Source organism: Saccopteryx leptura, chromosome 10 (assembly GCF_036850995.1).
Source record: "Saccopteryx leptura isolate mSacLep1 chromosome 10, mSacLep1_pri_phased_curated, whole genome shotgun sequence".
Classification (NCBI taxonomy): domain Eukaryota; kingdom Metazoa; phylum Chordata; class Mammalia; order Chiroptera; family Emballonuridae; genus Saccopteryx; species Saccopteryx leptura.
In genome coordinates, this window is record NC_089512.1 from 68,543,306 (window position 1) to 68,562,767 (window position 19,462).

General features: G+C 39.5%; 1 protein-coding gene across 1 annotated transcript in view; it reads left to right on the plus strand.

Annotated features, from left to right (window-relative positions):
* Positions 1 to 17,354, plus strand: part of TAFA4 (TAFA chemokine like family member 4) — a 284,031-nt gene extending 266,677 nt beyond the window's left edge. The window contains exons 4-5 of the mRNA XM_066351547.1: positions 9,356 to 9,480; positions 15,776 to 17,354. Of these exons, the coding sequence (XP_066207644.1) occupies positions 9,356 to 9,480; positions 15,776 to 15,787 (137 nt within the window). The 3' untranslated portion in view covers positions 15,788 to 17,354. The remainder of the gene's footprint in view (positions 1 to 9,355; positions 9,481 to 15,775) is intronic.
* Positions 17,355 to 19,462: the final 2,108 nt, after the last annotated feature.

Sequence of the window (19,462 nt, forward strand, 5' to 3'; positions counted from 1 at the left end):
AGTTGTCCATAGAACTGTGGGTTTATTTCTGGGTTCTCTGTTCTGTTCCATTGATCTATATGCCTGTTCTTATGCCAGTACCAGGCTGTTTTGAGTACAATGGCCTTGTAGTATAACTTGATATCAGGAAGTGTGATACCTCCCACTTTATTCTTCTTTTTTAAGATTGCTGAGGCTATTCGTGTCCTTTTTTGGTTCCATATAAATTTTTGGAATATGTGTTCTATATCTTTGAAGTATGTCATTGGTATTTTAATTGGTATTGCATTGAATTTATAGATTGCTTTGGGTAATATAGACATTTTAATGATGTTTATTCTTCCTAACCATGAGCACTGTATATGCTTCCACTTGTTTGTATCTTCCTTGATTTCTTTTATCAATGTTTTGTAATTTTCCGAGTACAAGTCTTTAGTCTCCTTGGTTAAGTTTACTCCTAGGTACTTTATTTTTTTGGTTGTAATTGTGAAGGGGATTGTTTCCTTAATTTCTCTTTCTGACTGTTCATTGTTGGTGTATAAAAATGCTTCTGATTTCTGAGTATTGATTTTATATCCTGCCACTTTGCTGAATTTATTTATCAGGTCCAATAGTTTTTTGACTGAGACTTTAGGGTTTTCTATATACAATATCATATCATCTGCAAATAATGATAGTTTTACTTCTTCTTTTCCAACTTGAATGCCTTTTATTTCTTTTTCTTGTCTGATTGCTGTGGCTAGGACTTCCAGGACTATGTTAAATAAGAGTGGTGAAAGGGGGCACCCCTGCCTTGTTCCTGATCTTAAGGGTATTGCTTTTAAATTTTTCCCATTGAGTATGATGTTGGCTTGGGTTTCTCATAGATGGCTTTTATCATGTTGAGGTATGTTCCCTGTATTCCCACTTTGCTGAGAGTTTTGATCATGAATGGGTGCTGGATTTTATCAAATGCTTTTTCTGCATCTATTGAAATTATCATATGGTTTTTCTCCTTCTTTTTGTTTATGTGATGAATCACATCGATTGATTTACGAATATTGTACCAGCCTTGCCTCTCCAGAATAAATCCCACTTGATCATGGTGTATGATTTTGTTCCATATATTGTTGGATCCGGTTTGCTAATATTTTGTTGAGGATTTTAGCATCTATATTCATCAGAGATATTGGCCTATAATTTTCTTTCTTTGTGTTGTCTTTGCCTGGTTTTGGAATCAGAATTATGCTCGCCTCATAAAAGGAGTTTGGAAGTCTTCCTTCCTCTTGAATTTTTTGAAATAGTTTGAGAAGGATAGGAGTTAGTTCTTCTTTGAATATTTGGTAGAATTCCGTTGTGAAGCCATCTGGCCCCGGACTTTTCTTTGTTGGGAGTTTTTTGATAACTGTTTCGATCTTCTTTGGTGTAATCGGTCTGTTTAAGTTTTCTGATTCTTCCAGATTGATTTTTGGAAGATTGTATGTTTCAAGGAATTTGTCCATTTCATCTAGGTTGTCTAGTTTTTTGGCATACAGTTCTTCATAGTATTTTCTTACAATATTTTGTATTTCTGTTGTGTCAGTTGTTATTTCTCCTCTCTCATTTCTAATTTTATTTATTTGAGTCCTCTCTCTCTTTTTCTTGGTGAGTCTACTTAAAGGTTCATCAATCTTGTTTACCTTTTCAAAGAACCAGCTCCTAGTTTCATTGATCCTCTGTATTGTTTCTTTAGCCTCTATGTCATTTATTTCTGCTCTGATCTTTATTATTTCCTTCCTTTTACTACATTTGGGCTTTACTTGCTGTTCTTTTTCTAATTCTTTTAGATGCAGGGTTAGGTTGTTTATTTGAGCTTTTTCTAGCTTCTGAAAGTGTGCCTGTAGTGCTATGTACTTCCCTCTCAGCACTGCTTTCGCTGTGTCCCATAAATTTTGAGTTGTTGTATGCTCATTGTCATTCGTTTCTAGGAATTTCTTTATTTCTTCTTTGATCTCATTCTTAATCCATTCATTGTTTAACACCCTGCTATTTAGTTTCCATGTGTTTGAGAATTTTTGAGCTTTTCTGCTGTGATTCATTTCTAGTTTTATGCCATTGTGATCGGAGAAAGTGCTTGATATGATTTCAGTCTTCTTAAATTTGTTGAGAGCCCTTTTGTGCCCTAACATGTGGTCTATCCTAGAGAATGTACCATGAGCACTTGAAAAGAATGTATATTCTGCTGCTTTAGGGTGAAAGGTTCTGAAGATATCTATTAAATCGAGTTGATCTAGTGTTTCCAATAAGTCTGCTGTTTCTTTGTTAATTTTCTTTCTTGAGGATCTATCTAGTGATGTTAGTGGGGTATTGAAATCCCCTACTATTATAGTATTGCTGTTGATATCGCCCTTTAAATCTATCAAAGTCTGTTTTATATATTTGGGTGCTCCTATATTAGGTGCATAGATATTTATAATAGTTATATCTTCCTGTTGGATTACTCCCTTTATCATTATGTAGTGGCCTTCTTTATCTCTTACTATATCCTTTGTTTTAAAGTCCAATTTGTCTGATATAAGTATTGCTACCCCAGCTTTTTTTTCATTTCCGTTTGCATGAAACGTTTTTTTCCATCCTTTTACCTTCAATCTGTGTGTGTCTTTTGTTCTAAGGTGTGTCTCTTGTAGACAACATATGTATGGGTCCTGTTTTCTTATCCACGCAGCTACCCTATGTCTTTTGATTGGATCATTTAATCCATTTACATTTAAGGTTATTATTGATATGTAGTTGTTTATTGCCATTTTCTTCTTTAAAGGTGTATTCCTTTTCTTTTTCTTTTTTCTGTATTCTTTTCCCACTTTATCTGTTTACACCAGGCCCCTTAATATTTCCTGCAGCATTGGTTTGGTTGTAATGAATTCCTTGAGTTGTTTTTTGTCTGGGAAGCTTTTTATTTCTCCTTCAATTTTAAACGATAGCCTTGCTGGATAAAGTAGTCTTGGTTGTAGGTTCTTGTTCTGCATTACTTTGAATATTTCTTGCCATTCCCTTCTGGCCTCAAGTGTTTCTGTTGAGAAGTCAGATGTCATCCTTATGGGGGCTCCTTTGTAGGTGATAACTTTTTTTTCTCTTGCAGCTTTTAATATTTTCTCTTTATCGCTTAGCTTTGGTATTTTAATTATGATGTGTCTTGGTGTAGGTTTCTTTGGGTTTCTCTTTAATGGAGTCCTCTGTGCTTCTTGGATTTGTGAGAGTTTCTCTTGCATTAATTTAGGGAAGTTTTCAGCTATGATATGATTGAATAAAGTCTCTATCCCTTGTTCTTTTTCTTCTTCTTCAGGAACCCCTATGATGCGGATGTTATTTCTCTTCATGTTGTCACAGAGCTCTCTAAGAGTTTCCTCTGACTTTTTGAGTCTTTTTTTCTCTTTTCTTCTCTGCTTTCATGCCTTCATTCCAGTTGTCTTCTAACTCGCTGATTCGATCCTCTGCTCTATCTATCCTGTTTTTAATTCCTTCCATTGTGGTCTTTATTTCTGATATTGTATTTGTCGTCTCCAACTGATTCTTTTTTATACTTGCTATTTCTTTATTTAGGTTTTCAAACTGTCCCTCCATTGTTATTCTAAGATCCCTAAGCATCCTTACAATCATTATTTTGAACTCCGCATCTGGAAGTTTGATTATTTCCATATCACTCAGTTCATCTCTCGAAGGTGTCTCTTGTGGTTTCATTTGGATTGCACTCCTTTGTCTTCTCATCTTCTTTTTATTTTTTTATTTTTTATTTGTAGAGTTGGTTGAGTCTAGGCTTGCTGTTGTCTGCCTCCAGTTTTCAGTTGTGTTATTTTTAGGTCTTCGTGGGTTGGTATCAGCTATTATTTGTAATCCACTTTCGGATTTGGGCAGCTTTGAAGTCTTGATTTGTTTGTTTTCTTAACAGGTGATAGTCTTGTTAACTGATCTCAGCAGGGGGCTTCCTTGAAACTGTATCCAGGAATGCTGTGGGTGTAACCTGAGACGCTGAAGGTCTCTTCCACCAACTAATCTCACTGGGGGCAGGGTTTTTTCTCAGCTTCAGTAGGGGGAGGTGTATCTCAGATCTCCATGGAGACCTGAGTTACTGCCCCTCCTCCCACTTCTTGTTTTCAGCTGTGTCTTGTTGTGCTGATTGGAGCCGGATAGATGTCTGGAGATCTCTGATTTGGAAGCACTTCAGCTCTGTTTTGTGAAAGGTTCAGTCCCTCCCCCAGCTATGGCCGCCTCCAGCACGAATGAGTCAGCTTTTTTATTTCGTTTCTTGCATACCTTAGCCCCTCACAGTCTGTCCCTCTCCCTGTCTTTTCCACTTGGGAGATAAGCTGGTCTTTTCAACCCACCTTGCTCCCTGGTCGCCAGGTAAGTGGCTGTGAGCAGTAGTTTCTGCTCTTTTTCCTCTGTGAAATCCTCTCTGGGCTCTCAGCCTCACCCCCCTCCTTCCGTTCCTGTAAGCAGAGGAGATTCAGGCACTCCTTACCAGGATTATTGTGGCTTCCTCTTTGCTCCTTGGTTTTTGAGAGCTGTTCTTGCAGTTCAGTGTTGGTTTTCATGCTGATTTTTTCTAAATTGATTTGTATTCCAGTTTGGTGTTGAGAGCTGGGCGTCTGTGCATCCGCCTACTCCGCTGCCATCTTCTCTCCTCCCTTAATCTATTTTTTACATTAGAAAGTAAAGAAATGCTCTAGAAATGCACCAGAAGCTATGAGCCACATTACATCTTCACCTAGAATATTATAGAAATTACTAGTCACTACCACAAAGCCAAGGTTCACTGTCTTTTTTTTTTTTCCTTTTTGTATAAAGCTAGAAATTTATTACAGGTTGACATCTTTATGTTTTCATAAGTTAGAAAAGCATGAGGCTTTTTAAAGAATTTTATTTTAAAAATAGAAGTAACAAGAGTCTTTCATTTAAAGTATATTATAGTATTTTGTAACAGGAAAATAACCATGCCTCCTACTGACTTAATTTCCTGTGGAGACAAGGTTCAGTTAAGTGGGCAGGTGTTCTCAAGAGTTATTTTAATAGAATCCTACTTCTGGGTCCTCTTTCTCAGCTCTAGCTGGGCTCAGTATGCACTCAGAGTATAAACTTCTGGACTGTTTAATCACCTATTTATCCCCAGGTCAAAACTCCTGATTGATTCTTACCTAACCTTGAGTTCCTTAGTCAATCTTGAACTCCTAGGAATTTGCAACTTTTATTTAGGCTACTGTGGTGGCTCTTATTATGTCTGTCTTTTCCAATGTAGTCTTCTATAAGATATGAAAAAGATTTTTTAAAGTATGGAAGTATTTTAAATTCCAGGGCACTTGCTATTTTAAGGAGGCTATTGTGAATCTGTCTTAAGAATATCAGTTCACCTCATACACTGTTGGTGGGAATGTAAAGTAGTATAACCATTATGGAAGAAAGTATGGTGGTTCCTCAAAAAACTAAAAATAGAATTACCTTATGACCCAGCAATCCCTCTACTGGGTATATACCCCAAAAACTCAGAAACATTGATACGTAAAGACACATGCAGCCCCTTGTTCATTGCAGCATTGTTCACAGTGGCCAGGACATGGAAACAACCAAAAAGCCCGTCAATAGATGACTGGATAAAGAAGATGTGGCACATATACACTATGGAATACTACTCAGCCATAAGAAATGATGACATCAGATCATTTACAGCAAAATGGTGGGATCTTGATAACATTATACGAAGTGAAATAAGTAAATCAGAAAAAACCAGGAACTGCATTATTCCATACGTAGGTGGGACATAAAAGTGAAACTAAGAGACATTGATAGGAGTGTGGTGGTTATGGGGGTGGGGGGAGAGGGAGAAGGAAAGGGGGAGGGGGAAGGACACAAAGAAAACAAGATAGAAGGTGACAGAGGACAATCTGTCTTTGGGTGATGGGTATGCAACATAAGTGAACGACAAGATAACCTGGAGTTGTTATCTTTGAATATATGTATCCTGATTTATTGATGTCGCCCCATTAAAAATAAAATTATAAAAAAAATGTATATCAGTTCATATTTTCCAATTAGTAAATGAAAGAAAACTGTAAATAAGTTCACAAGAGCTTGATTTTATATATTTCTTTCTTTTTTTTTAAAGAAATTAAATTTAAAATCTTTAAATAAAATTCTAGATAAATAATAGTCTTTTCTGTAGTTAAGAATTGGCATTTTTTTCTTTGATGCTTGCCTGAATCCATCATTTTTTCCCCTCAAGCTCCTTTTCTGTGGTTTGGCATCAGAATTATCTTGGTTCCTGTGAGTTCAGTAAGGAAGCACTGTTATGTCTCTGCTGTGAAGTCGAGATAATATGATTCACGCTATTTCCTCTGCAAAGAGTTTGTTCCCAGATTTCTCACCTCACCCACACCTCAGCTGGTCCTCCTTGCAGACCATTTCTGCCCTCATTCTTCTATACTCCACTGCCAGGCTACTCTTCCAGATGCACAGCTTTCCCGGGCTGACTGCATGACCTTGCTCAGAAACTTTTCGTGGCTCCCTACTGCTTAACCTTAAACTGGCCCTGAGAACCACTAAAGATTGTTTTGTAGACTGTCCTCCTGTGCTGAGTGCCCAGTGCAGCCTTGCTGACCCTCCCTTCAGCCACACGATCTGGTGGCTTCCAGGTTGGCCATTCACTGTAGCATTGCTCCACAAGGACAGATCATTAACCATCTGTGTCAAGCCTTCTTTTGACTCTTCCATGTGGCTCTGATAACCTACCTCTCAAGAGTATATAGTTCCCCCACTGAGTGAAACCAAATGTCTAAGGAACGGTTTTAAAGATTTTAAAAAAAAAGGTATTTTAAATTCAGCTTTAGCTCTGTGTAAATATAGCTAAGCTCTGTCAACATTTATAAAATTTCTCCAGTCCTGCAGATGTTATTTTAAAATGAGGATTGGGAACCATCTCCTAACTTATCTTTATATCCACTCGGGACTGACCCAAGGTATTCAGAAAATAATGAATGAGTGGTTAGCACTATAAATATAGTCAGACACTGTGGAGCACTTATTAATCTAAACTATTGTTATAAATGTGGCATAGTAGAAAGAGTGATGGGGAGAGAGTGTTAAAATCTAACAGCAATTCTAGCTCTGGTGTTTATTTCTGGAACTTCTGTTTCCACTTCCTGCTTCTGAAGATTTTTGGGACAATTAAAAGAAGAACAGTAGGTAAAAGTGATTTGAAAATGACAAAACTCAGGTCCTGGCCAGTTGGCTCAGCGGAAGACTCTTAGCCTGGTGTGTGGAAGTCCTGGGTTTGATTCCTGGTCAGGGAACACAGGAGAAGCAACCATCTGCTTCTCTCTCTCTCTCTCTCCTCTGTCCCTATCTTTCTCTTTCTCTCTCTCTCTCTCTCTCTCTCTCTCTTTTTCTCTCTCCTCCTGCAGCCATGGCTTGAGTGGTTTGAGCAAGTTGGCCTCGGTGCTGAGGATGGCTCTGTGGCCTTGCCTCAGGTGCTAAAATAGCTTGGTTGCTGAGCAATGGAACAGTGGCCCCAGATGGGTAGAGCATCGCCTGGTAGGGGGCTTGCCGGGTGGATCCTGGTCAGGGTGCACATGGGAGTCTGTCTCTGCCTTTCTGTCTCTCACTTAATAAAAGAAAGAAAGAAAATGACAAAACTCCCATCTAGTTTGAAGATGAGATTTTCTGATATTTGGGGTTGAAAATAATTTTCTCAGGCTTCACCCCACTGTGTCCATCCACTCAAGTTCAGTGGCAGTCTCTGACAAAATAAATAATCCATTTAGCTCTATTTATTTCTCTGTGTTGACACCTTCTGGTTTAAATAGCAAATGGTTATCTTAGATCACAAATATGCCTTACTCAGGTGTTACTGGTTTTGATGGGACTAATTAATAGGTTAGTAACTCAGGATTTGGTCAGAATCAGAAGTGGTGGCGGCCTTTCTGCATCAGGAAAGCACAGTGTCTGGCCACTGCCACCGAGAAGGAAATGGCCCTGTGCCCTCACCATGCCACACTGCATTTGGCTAATAGGAATTCTGCCTGTAGGCTTGCTGTGCTGCCTACTGTTGTCGCTATTTTATGCAAGAACCGTTTCTACTGGAGATCCTTGGTTTGAGGGAGGGGCTACATGCAGGGTGGGAAAAAGTAGGTTAACAGTTGCTTGTATGGAAAATAATATAATAATGAATACATTATAATACAACAATGAACTCTGTGTCATGTGCTGACAGCTGTAAACTGGCTTTTGCCCACCCTGTATATGCGGTTACATTGTGGACTGCGGTGTCAGATGGTATCCATTCATTACTTCCTAACTGTCCTCAAACTATGTGACTTGGTTTTCTCTTCTTCAAAGAATGTGTGAAAATGACAATTTTTTATCTCAGAGTTACAGTGAGATTGAAATTATAAAATGCAAGGAAGGCAATTTGCAGCATGCTTGGCCCTCAAGAAAAAGTATCGTAACTATTAGGATTTATAAAGATTTTCTTGAACTTGAATCTCAGACTTCTTAGACAGCAGTAGTTTGAGTGAAATCCATTTGGGGAGGTTCTCTATCAGCATTGCTGTTTCAACAGGAAAGATAGGGATAAGAGCCTCCCCATCTCTCCCCTCGCCTCCCAGCTCCCCAGCCCCAGCACTGTGTCCCACACCAGCCTATTGGCTGGGCTCACCTGTAAGTCAGTTGCAACCCTTTTTGTCCCTTAAATTTATGGGAATTATCAGCCAAATTGATGGTGCTTCCTTTACTTCTTCTGCTTAAAGCACAAGTCATTTTATTGGTTGACTGCTGCAAGCATGGTGAGGTAAGGAGGAAGTGAGTTCACAAGTGAGCTAGGTAGTCTAGAATGTGGCCATGTGAAGTGATGTCAGGACCTCCTGTCTTCTGGTGCTTAGAACTTGCTGGAAAGGATGCAGAGGTGAGCACCATGTATGATGAAAATGTGCATCACTTTTAGTGTTTGCTATTGACAACGAAAAGCATCCAACATGAAAACTTTGCACTATTAACATATAACCTACAAACAAAGAGGAAGACCATAGTAGTAGCTCATTTTCTGAGAACATAAGTGACTGGCCCAAAGTCAGCCAAGACTTTTACATGAATTGGTTTTATCCTCATCATCCTGTGGTGAGGTCCTATTTTCATCCCCATTTTAAAGATGAAGGGATTGAAGTGGAGAGCAGTTAAATAATGATTCCAAGGTCATTTGTAAAAATTAGCACAGCCAAATTCAAACCCAGTCAGGCCTACCCTGAAGCTTGAGATCTCACTAACTATATTATAATGAGAGAAGTCAGTATGCCAATCTGTATTGACCTTGATATTGTCCTCATTTGGAGGAAGAAACAAGTGTCACAAACATAATTTGGCCTTTGTTTTCCAGCTTCCATCGTGATTCAGAAATGGTGGTGCCACATGAACCCTTGTTTGGAAGGAGAGGATTGTAAAGTGCTGCCTGATTACTCAGGCTGGTCCTGTAGCAGTGGCAATAAAGTCAAAACTACAAAGGTAAGTATGGACAAAGCAACTGTGACGTACAACTTCAGCACTGCTGACTGTGGACCCCTCTTTATTTCACCCTGCCATCAAGAAGACAGCATTATTTTGTACTGGCAAATCCTCGTGGGCAGGGCCCCATCTGTGACTTTGGCTCTTCTGAAAAGTCCTCTCCCCAGTATCACTCGTTAGGTGAGATTTTATTGAGCAGTGATCTCATGGATGAACTTGTTATTTTTGGCGAGTCCTCATGAGCCTGGTTGAAAATAAAGGTTTGTAGGAGTCAATAAGCCAGTGTATTACAATGGCATGGCAAGAATACACATACTGATGCTTTACTGCAGTAGAAATACAGTGTCTATAAAGAGGTCTCATGTTGAAGACTGTAATTCAAGTCTTACAAGGTCAAAAGTTTCCTCCCCAAATGGATCTCTTTCCAGTACTCAGTCTCTGAAGGATACCATTGTCTACCCAGTTTTTTTAAATTGATTTTTTTAAAGAAAGAGACAAAGGGAGAGAGAGAAAGAGAGAGAGAGTGAAAAACATTGATTTGTTGTTCCACTTATTTATGCTGTCATTGATTGATTGTTATATGTGGCCTGATTGGGGACCAACCTATAATCTCGGCATGTCAGGATGATGCTCTAATCAACTGACCTACCTGGCCAGGGCCTATCCAGATATAATGCCTCCCTTATCTCCCCATGTCCATCTCTATTATTCTGTGCTTCAAATAGTCACTTCCAAATCCCTGCATCCCTCTGCACCTCTGTGCTTACAACCCTGTCCAGTCCCCTATAGTCTCTCATCTGCATTCTGAGTTGCTGCTTCACATACATTCTTGCTCCCATCTAGTCTGTTCTCCATTCAATGATTATGTTCATTTTTGTGAAATACAAGTCTTCTAAGCTCATCCACCCGCAGATTTTCGAAAGGCTTCCTTGTGGCTCCATAGCTCACTAGCTCCTGCCTTTCTGGTCCTCAGTAAGTCAACTAGCAGGCTCCCCCCTCCTTCCTTCCTGCTCCTGCTTTCTCTGCCACTCTCAGTTCTTACTGTGCCTCGTGCCTTTGCAGGTACAAGGTGTGCTCTTTATGGAACGTGCTTCATCTTTTCCTAGTTCACCATTATTTACTCAAGAATGTGTCCCTGACTGGATTCTTGTCCCCTTTATCTCTGAGCATTTACTGTGAATGTATTTTACATCAGTTGGTATATAGTTGACCCTTGAAATCCACACATAACTTTTGACTCCCGCCAAATTTAAGTCATCCCTCAGTGTTTGTGTGGGATCAGTTCCAGACCCCTGTTGCTACCAAGTTCTGTTGATGCTCAAGTTCTCTATGTAAAGCAGCATAGATAAATGCTTACAGTCTGCTCTCTGCATCTGCAGGACTCCCACTTGCAGATAGAAAGAAAACAGTTTAGGTAGGTATTGAAACAACTCACATATAAGTGGACTCATGCTGTTCAAACTCATGTTGTTCAAGGTTCAGCTTATATTTATTTGCTTAATACGTAGAGTATTTTGTTCAAAGGAGAGCTGTGAAGTCAGGGCCAATGTTTATTTTTGCTTGCCTTGGTAGACCCAGAGCCTGCTGAATGACTCATTAACAATTTTTTGAATGAAAATTGATAAAATAGGCCATACTGGGATTATTAGAGTTGGACACACTGAAAGAGAATGATTCTTTAGTTCTGGTTACTCTCAGAGCTTTGGCCTCATGGAGACGTAATGTGTCCTGCATGGCTGCTCACCTCACTTATGTTTTTCTCTTTATGAGTATGTTGAATTACTAAACAGAGTTCTCATTCATCTTCAAATGAGGTCAAAAGCAGGAGAGTTCTCTTTCTAAATGTGTTTATAAGATATTATCCTAACAAGATTTTATAAAATAAACACTTAAGTATCCCATTAATGTAATAAACTATTTTAAATCCATAAAAATAAAATATTTTATAATAAATTTTAAAGCAAATAAAAGTTTTTGCTGTCACTATAACCTGAATTATCAATAGCATATTGAATCAGTTGGTTAAGATCCTTATTATCTATTTAAAAGATAATCTCAAAATCAAGAGTATTTTCAACATTAATTTGAATTATCAGCTAACTTGACCTTGTTAATGTTATATCAGGGTGACTAGGACAAATGACTTGATGGAATATTACACATCCAGGGCAATGGAAGTTCACAGAGTCATTGGTGGTGGAGAAAGGGTAACACTCCCATCGTTCTATGGGCTCCTCCTCTAAGCCAATTCTAGGTCACTTCCAATCTATGTAACCCAAGTGTGCTTGCTAAGAAACCCTACCTTAAAACAATCCTACTGTCCTCGCCTCACTGCCCTTTCAGCCATGGCTGAAACAAGACCATGAGTGCAAGCTAACTATGTTCCAGAAAAGAACGTGCCCATCTGTGTAACCTCCCGCAGCGCCCCTCTATTTATGTGCAGGTAGAGGAGGCATTTGCAGGAGGCAGGCCTTCAGGGCACTTTGTTTCCATGTGCTAGAGATATGACCTTGCTCTCGCTAAATCCTCAGCGCTAGTGACATTTCATGTGGCACTTCAGAAAGTTGTGGAAACATAATATGGTTCCCTAAGCTACCGTGAGACTTAGCTGCTTTTTTTTAGTGATACACCACCTGAGAATAATCCCAAAGTCATAAAACTTTGTTTTCTTTATTAATCCAAGTCAGTGTGACTTGAATTGTGTAAAACATTTTATTTCTTTATAGATCTTATGCAGATACAGTAAATTCATTTGTGGAGCTGTGACTGGCTCTGTGTAGAGCTCAGTGCCACAGAAAATATTCTTCTTTCTTAAAATCAATGTTGACCTTACACCACAGGTGAGATTGCTATCCTATAAAGTGAGAGCTATGGTCTCCCTGGTGGAAGGGTACTAATTATATAACACAATAGTTTCCATTTTACTTAGCAGTTCATGCACAACAGCATCAAGTCATGGAAGGGCTAAAAATCAGATTGTCTACTGTAAGCCAGCTATGTCAGAGTTTTGTTTTCTACTTAAATGTGAATATGAGAAGAGTTAGTTAGCAGTTAACTTGAGACATTAACAACCTAGATAAAGATATGAAAATGAGAGGGACAATTCCCAACCCAACCATCTTGTCTTTGGGCATTGAGTTTATTCTACCCTGTGTAGGTTTCAAGGTCCCCAGAGAGGGTGCAGTGATTTCTTCTTCTGGGAAAATATAATCCTCTCTCTCCCTGTCATCCTGCCTCCATTTTCATTTTCTTCTCTCTGAGTTTGACTGCATTCTCTGTGCAATACTAAGCCTCCTCACCAGTGCACGGTGTCCTCTTTGCACCAGAGCCAAACATTTGCCAGGGCTTTTTGTTATTTGAAAATAGAAGTAAATCATATTGAATTTTAAGAACTTTTAGTTTTTTAATTTTGTGATTTTTATAATACTTACTGAGGGTAAAGAACTGTATCTTCAGGGCTGTGATTCTCAACCAGGGGCAGTTTTCTCTAAGGGGATATTTGTCAATGTCAGGGGACATTTTTAATTGTTACATGTTGGGAAGAGGGGGTGAACTTCCTCAAACGTGCAGGGCTTTTCACAACCAAGAGCAACCTGGTCCCACTGTCAGTAATGCTGAGACTGAAATATTCTGCTTTAGAAAATAGTTTATTTCTCCAGTAGCTCTCTGTAAGCATCTTACATGATTCTCTTACTTCATTTTGTTCTTCAAGGTTTCTACTAAGTGTCTAAATGTTTTCAGTATTTCACACTAGATAACTAGAGGTAAGAGGAGTTTAAGCATAATCATCCTCAAGATCTAAGATGACCATAATGTCTTTGGTGGATCCCTTTCCCTCTGTCTCCTGGGCTGCCACCTATGCTGTCTTTGTCCTCTTTTGCTACATGTTATACTAATTTACTGGTATCAGCAGCTATACAATAGGCATCATGGGAACTTGCTGAAATGCAGTTGTTAGCCCCACTCCTAGGCTACTCTGGTATAGTAAGCCTGGGATGCAGCTTGGAAAACCACAGTTAAACAACACTGTTAGGATGATTCTGATGAACAAACTGTGTGAGGGAAGCACTGTTGCTCTGAGCTCCACTTACTCACTGTTCTCACCTTTATCCTGCTTATACTCTGCTTTCTGAACCACCAGAGTCATCCCCTTGCCCAGGCCCTTTCTTGGTGAGAGACCATTAACAGATCCCCATTGGTAACAGGTAGAAAAGATAGAGAATAGGCATTTGGGACGGGCCTTCATTGCCACTACCCAGTAGGTCATGAGTTTCCACGCTCCAGTGCTTTCTTCATCTTCTACTTCTTCTAAAATTCCACTTGTCTTTCCAAGACCAGAAGAGATGACTTCTTTCCTCTGATGTTTTGTCTTTGCTTGTTACCAGAGTGCAAAATACTAAGGGTACTCTGTCACATGAGAGTGGAGCTGGTAGGGTATGTTAGCACCTTTATTCATCACAATTCCAAAATAACAATGAGCCTTCCTTAAACAATCAGAAAAATAAAAAATTTTTAGAAAAATAAATCCTAAAATATCTTCTCCAACTTTTTGTGCAGATAGGCTCCAAGGTGAGCTGGGCCTGGAGAATGAGCTTCCTTAAATAAGACTCTTTGTAGAATTACATCCTAGGTGTAAATCAGTGGCTACTAGGTCACATACAGATACATGCTGGGTTGGTCCGGACAGAGCCACCACTTCCTAAATGTGAACCATGTGCCAGGCACTGGGCTGTGCAGTCCAATTCATATTCATGCACTCTCCACTGCCTGAGGGAGCAGGTGCTGTTCCCACATTTAGCAGATGAAGAAACAGAGAGAGACAGGGAAGAAACAGAGAGAGTCCCCCAACTGAGAAAATGACCCACTCAGGTTTTTTTTAAAGCCTAAGACTGATCCTCTTTCTTTCAAATTCTTCATCCTATTTGTCACATGTCCTACTGGCCTTGTTTGCATCACTTCAGTCAAAATGAGTCTTTCAAGTTACCTCTGGCCATGTGTTCCTTGTGTCATCCTTGTACCTCAGCCAGAGGAAGGCCACATTCTGTGCATTGGTCTGGGGTCCCCATTGCATTCTCTTCCCTCTCCGCCTGCAAGGCTCTTCCTGCAGATGGTTGGGGCTCCCTATGCTCCTTCAAGTATCCCCTTTAATATCTCCTTCTGGGCAGACATTTCTACACAGTAGCCTTCTACTCTCCCTGCCCCAATCTGTCTTTCCTCCAATACACACACCACCTCTGACATGAAATCCAAATTTCAGTGTTAATAAATAAAACTTTATCGGAACATAGCCATACCCGTTAGTTTAGGTGTTGTATTGTCTATGCTGCTTTCGTGGTCTAGAGGCAGACTTGGGTATTCGTGATAGGGACTCTGAAGCCTGAAAAGGTGCATAATTTATGTCTGGTCCCATATAGAAAGCGTGTGCCAGTCATACTCTAGGACAGCTCGTGAGCATGGACAGGGATTTGTTTGTTTGCTGCAGTATTCCAGCCTGAACAAAAGAGCAATTGTATAAGACACTGTGTCAGTTAATTACGGAATCTGGGGTTTGAGTAAATACTTGATTGGATCTAAAGACCAGATGTGTTAACTATGCTAAATAATGTAATTTACTTTGAAAATATTTTCATAGTGTAGACATGTTAAAGTCTTAAGCTTTTATTTTTTCCTTCTAGCTGGTGTACTGATTATCCAACTTGTAAAGTTTCTTACTTTAAACAAATCAAACTATTGAAACTGCTGGTCTGTTTTCTTAGCTTTTAAGTGATGAGCTCAGGATATTTAAATATGGAAAAAACAAACTTTGTAATGGATGTATGTTTCTAGTAAACAGCAGTTTTCTTTTTTTTAAAATAACCTTGCATTTTAAAAATGAAAGTTACATTTAAAAAGTAGCAAAAGCAACATTTTGATTATGACATATGCTGATTTTAATTGGCATTCATTAGGAAAAATTTAGCGCCATTAACAAAGCATGCTCAGCACAGGCAAGGTAACCTGACGGGCCTTGAGTGTATGCAATCTGATGAAATTTTTTCATAGCTCCACAAAATAAAATGCAAGGACACATAACGCCATGTTGTGAAACCTTTGAGCAAGTTTTCTTTCCAACCTAAAAGCAAGACATGTGAAAAAGAATGTGAAGAGTGGATTTGGTGAGGTTGGTTATGAATAGTGCTACAAACCGCTAAACTCTGCACAATGACGCAGACAAGGATATAGGTGTCTGGTCGGAGGGAGGATTATCTTTGGTGGGTATGGGGTATTGAATGCTTATTTATTTAATTTGTTTTAGGTAACCCGGTAGCAAAAAAGGTATGCTTCATTCCTGGAGGTGCGAGAGGATGCAGAGCTCTCTTGTTTGGATTACTGTCCTGGCCATGTGTGGGAAACCATCGTGGATTTCAGCCATGTCATTTGTGCATATGTGCGCTATGAGGAGTGGCGTTCACACTGCCCCAGACCTCTCTGCTTCGTGATTTTATTACATTGATTATAACCACGATCTGACACAGAGTTGACATCCTATCCCTAGAGCAACAGACCACAGACTTCAGAACGGATCACCACTAAGGGAATATTGGGTCTTCAGTTTCTTTCTGCCTTCACAAAGGAATGCGATGGATATAGCTTTCACATGTCCTTGTCTTTCCTATTTTGAACTTTTCCTTTAGCTCTTGCATTAATGTGGTTGGAAGTCGATCTAAATAATACAATATTTTGGCAAAACATATTTGTAGGCATAGGTTAATGAACTCTGATTAACCTGTGATGAAGTTTATAAACCTTAAAGAACAGCAAGACTTATTGAGGTTATTGTGTGTGCATTCTATTTTTGCTTTTGATAATTTAAATTTTTTGTATTTTAAGTTAGGTTAGCAGAAATAACATGTGAGCATTTTAACTTCAGTGCACCGTTTTGCTGAGTGCTAAGAAGTATATCAATGCTGATATTTTATGACCAAAGCCCTATCATGACATGCACACACAAGAAGTAAAACCTGTTGGGATTTTTCTGGCTGATGTGTAGTCATAGAGGTAGACCATTTCAATATGAAGTATAAAATAGTCTCTGTTTTGATCAAGGGTGATTTCTTAGATCTAGTTTATGTCAATTATATTAAAATATTTTGTTAACTCCTAGATAAGAGTCTTGAAATGCTGAATTTTTAGACTGTAAATGATTTATTCTTAACTTAGCTTTCCCCCTACTTGTTAGTCATTGTATTTCTTTAAATGTAAGTAAAATCTGTGTCATTTTTTTCTGGTTCAATGATTTTGCAATAGACGTGTACATATTTCCAGAAGCTGCCATGTGGAAATAGATTGCTGATGAAAGTGACTGACCTAGATTTTAAATGCACAGTGTTAGGAAAACACACACCACTATAATAATAAGGGATTGGTTTTCTACCTTAAGAAATGACAAAAGGATACTTTCTGCACTATTAATTATCTTTCCTCTCACAGTTATGGGGAAAATGTTACTATAATGTTTATAGTAGTAACAATTATATATATTTAATTATATTCTTGCAAAAGTCATGGAAATAGATGATATTCATTTGTTTGTTAAATTTTGTTTGAATTTGACTGAACACTTACCAGGATTTTTTTTCATGTTAATAAGTAAAAAATTCATTCTGCTGATGGCGTATAGCAGGTCAGTTTCTGTGATTATTTTATTGCCTTGTGTTAACATCCTAGGCTTGCAAATTTATATGCAATCGTGAGAAATAACTAAGAAAATAACATTTAATGTTGGGGATGTGACCTATGTGGAAAACTTTAGCCTTAAATATAAATTGCTAATTTATTTCTTCTCCCAAACCTGTGCAGCATTAAGGAAATAAAATCTAGGGAGGTTTAATTAAGTTTAAACACGTTTATGATGTTTTATGCACACTCTGTTGCCTTTAGTGTAAGACCTTCCATTGCAAGAAGAGAGTTAAAAAAATAAATACATTTTATATATAGTACATGAAACAATGTCTTAGTCTTTGCCCACACATCTGCTTTTGTGTCCCAGATAAAATCAAGTAAGAATGACACTACTTCACCTTGAGGTACATTTCTAAGGTTGAAGCTACTTTCAGGGAGTAGATGGTCCATTGGGAAAATGGCAGGTATCAAAATTGCCGTTTCATCCATTATTTCTTCAAAGTATATGTTTTACCTCTTTCAAAGTTTAGCTCTGAAATGTGGGCTTTCATGAGAAGCATTCTAACGTTATCATTCCTAGTCCTTTCCAGTAGGGAGGCAGCTGGGACACTCTTCTAAGCTTTCCAGACTTTAAGGCCAAGACTGCAAGGCAGCCATGAGGCTGTTGTGCACGACAGTGTTAGGCCCTCTGACTGTGGGCCGTGTGCTCTCACCAGAGGAGACCCTCCAATTCTCACACCTTCAAGCGTGGAGCTGCCCAGTGAGGGCTGTCCACTCAGCCTGGGTCTCCCCAGAAAACCAGCAGCCTCCTAGATTTTATAGTTGCCCTCAGGTTCAAGTTTGCTGCTCGAACCCATGTGCACATTTCTGGTGCCTACCCTTGGAAAAGTAGAACTCTGTTCACACATTCAATTCTGCGAACACTTAATGAACTATCCCAAGTCTCCACTAAGTTGTCGGGGAAATTATCTGCCCTTATAAACACAGGTCCATTTTTTTTCTCAACCTAGGAGGGTTATGAATATTTCAATTTTATAGAAGAGAAATTTGGGACCTAATAAAATTAAACTTGCCTGTGCTCACACAGATAATTACTGTTGGAAATTACACAATGAGTAATCATAAAAATAGACAGAAAATGGTAGGTTTACTTTCCTTTGTGTATTTCTTTTTTTTTTTTTTTTTTGTATTTTTCTGAAGCTAGAAACGGGGAGAGACAGTCAGACTCCCGCATGCGCCCGACCGGGATCCACCCAGCACGCACACCAGGGGCTACGCTCTGCCCACCAGGGGGTGATGCTCTGCCGCGACCAGAGCCACTCTAGCGCCTGGGGCAGAGGCCAAGGAGCCATCCCCAGCGCCCGGGCCATCTTTGCCCCAATGGAGCCTTGGCTGCGGGAGGGGAAGAGAGAGATAGAGAGGAAGGAGGGGGGCGTAGAGAAGCAAATGGGCGCTTCTCCTATGTGCTCTGGCCGGGAATCGAACCCGGGTTCCCCTCACGCCAGGCCGACGCTCTACCGCTGAGCCGACCGGCCAGGGCACTTTTGTGTATTTCTTATATGACATATCTGTCCTGTGTTCTAGGTGTCTGGAAGATGGGCTAGTCTAAGGGTATGCCAATATCTGCCCTGTTTTCTCAGGTCAGATCTGTTTGTGTCCAACACCTGCACTCTTTGCCAATGCAGTCATGAAAAATGTTGTGCTGATAATATTTTAAAATCGGGTAAGATATTTACTATTGAATTTCTACATGAATTTAAAAGGCTAACTGCCTTTTAAAAAATTAATTTAAAGGAGAATATTTGCCTGGGGTAAAATGAAAAAACAAATGGAACTGCTCAGTAGTTGGACTTAGCCCAGCAGCAGCGCTCAGCGCAGGCGCAGTGCAGGGCACCATTGCGTGCACCAGCGGAGTCCCAGCCCTTGGCCGCGCGATCTCTGCTCAAAGACTACATGAGAGCAGGTGCAGCCCAGCCTGTTCTGGGCATTTCCAAGGCCTTTTGAAGAAAGCTGCAGCACCACTGAGCCCCTGTTCTCCCAGGTCAACACCATCAGATGAAGAGGAGACAGCAGCCCTCCGATGGACGTGCACGCCCCAGTTCAACACCATGACTACTTGGCCAGCTCTCCTCATTTGAACTTTTGCTCATACTCTGAAATTTTTTGAAAGAATGTGTTAGTGCTCAAGGTTGGGAATTGACTCCTGAAAGTGTCAACCTGTTTCACAAATTCTCCAGGATTGGAAAATGTTTTCTGTACAGAATTCTTTGTGATAGGCTTTTGGGGACTAACTGACCAAGAATGAATCCAATGCTAACTT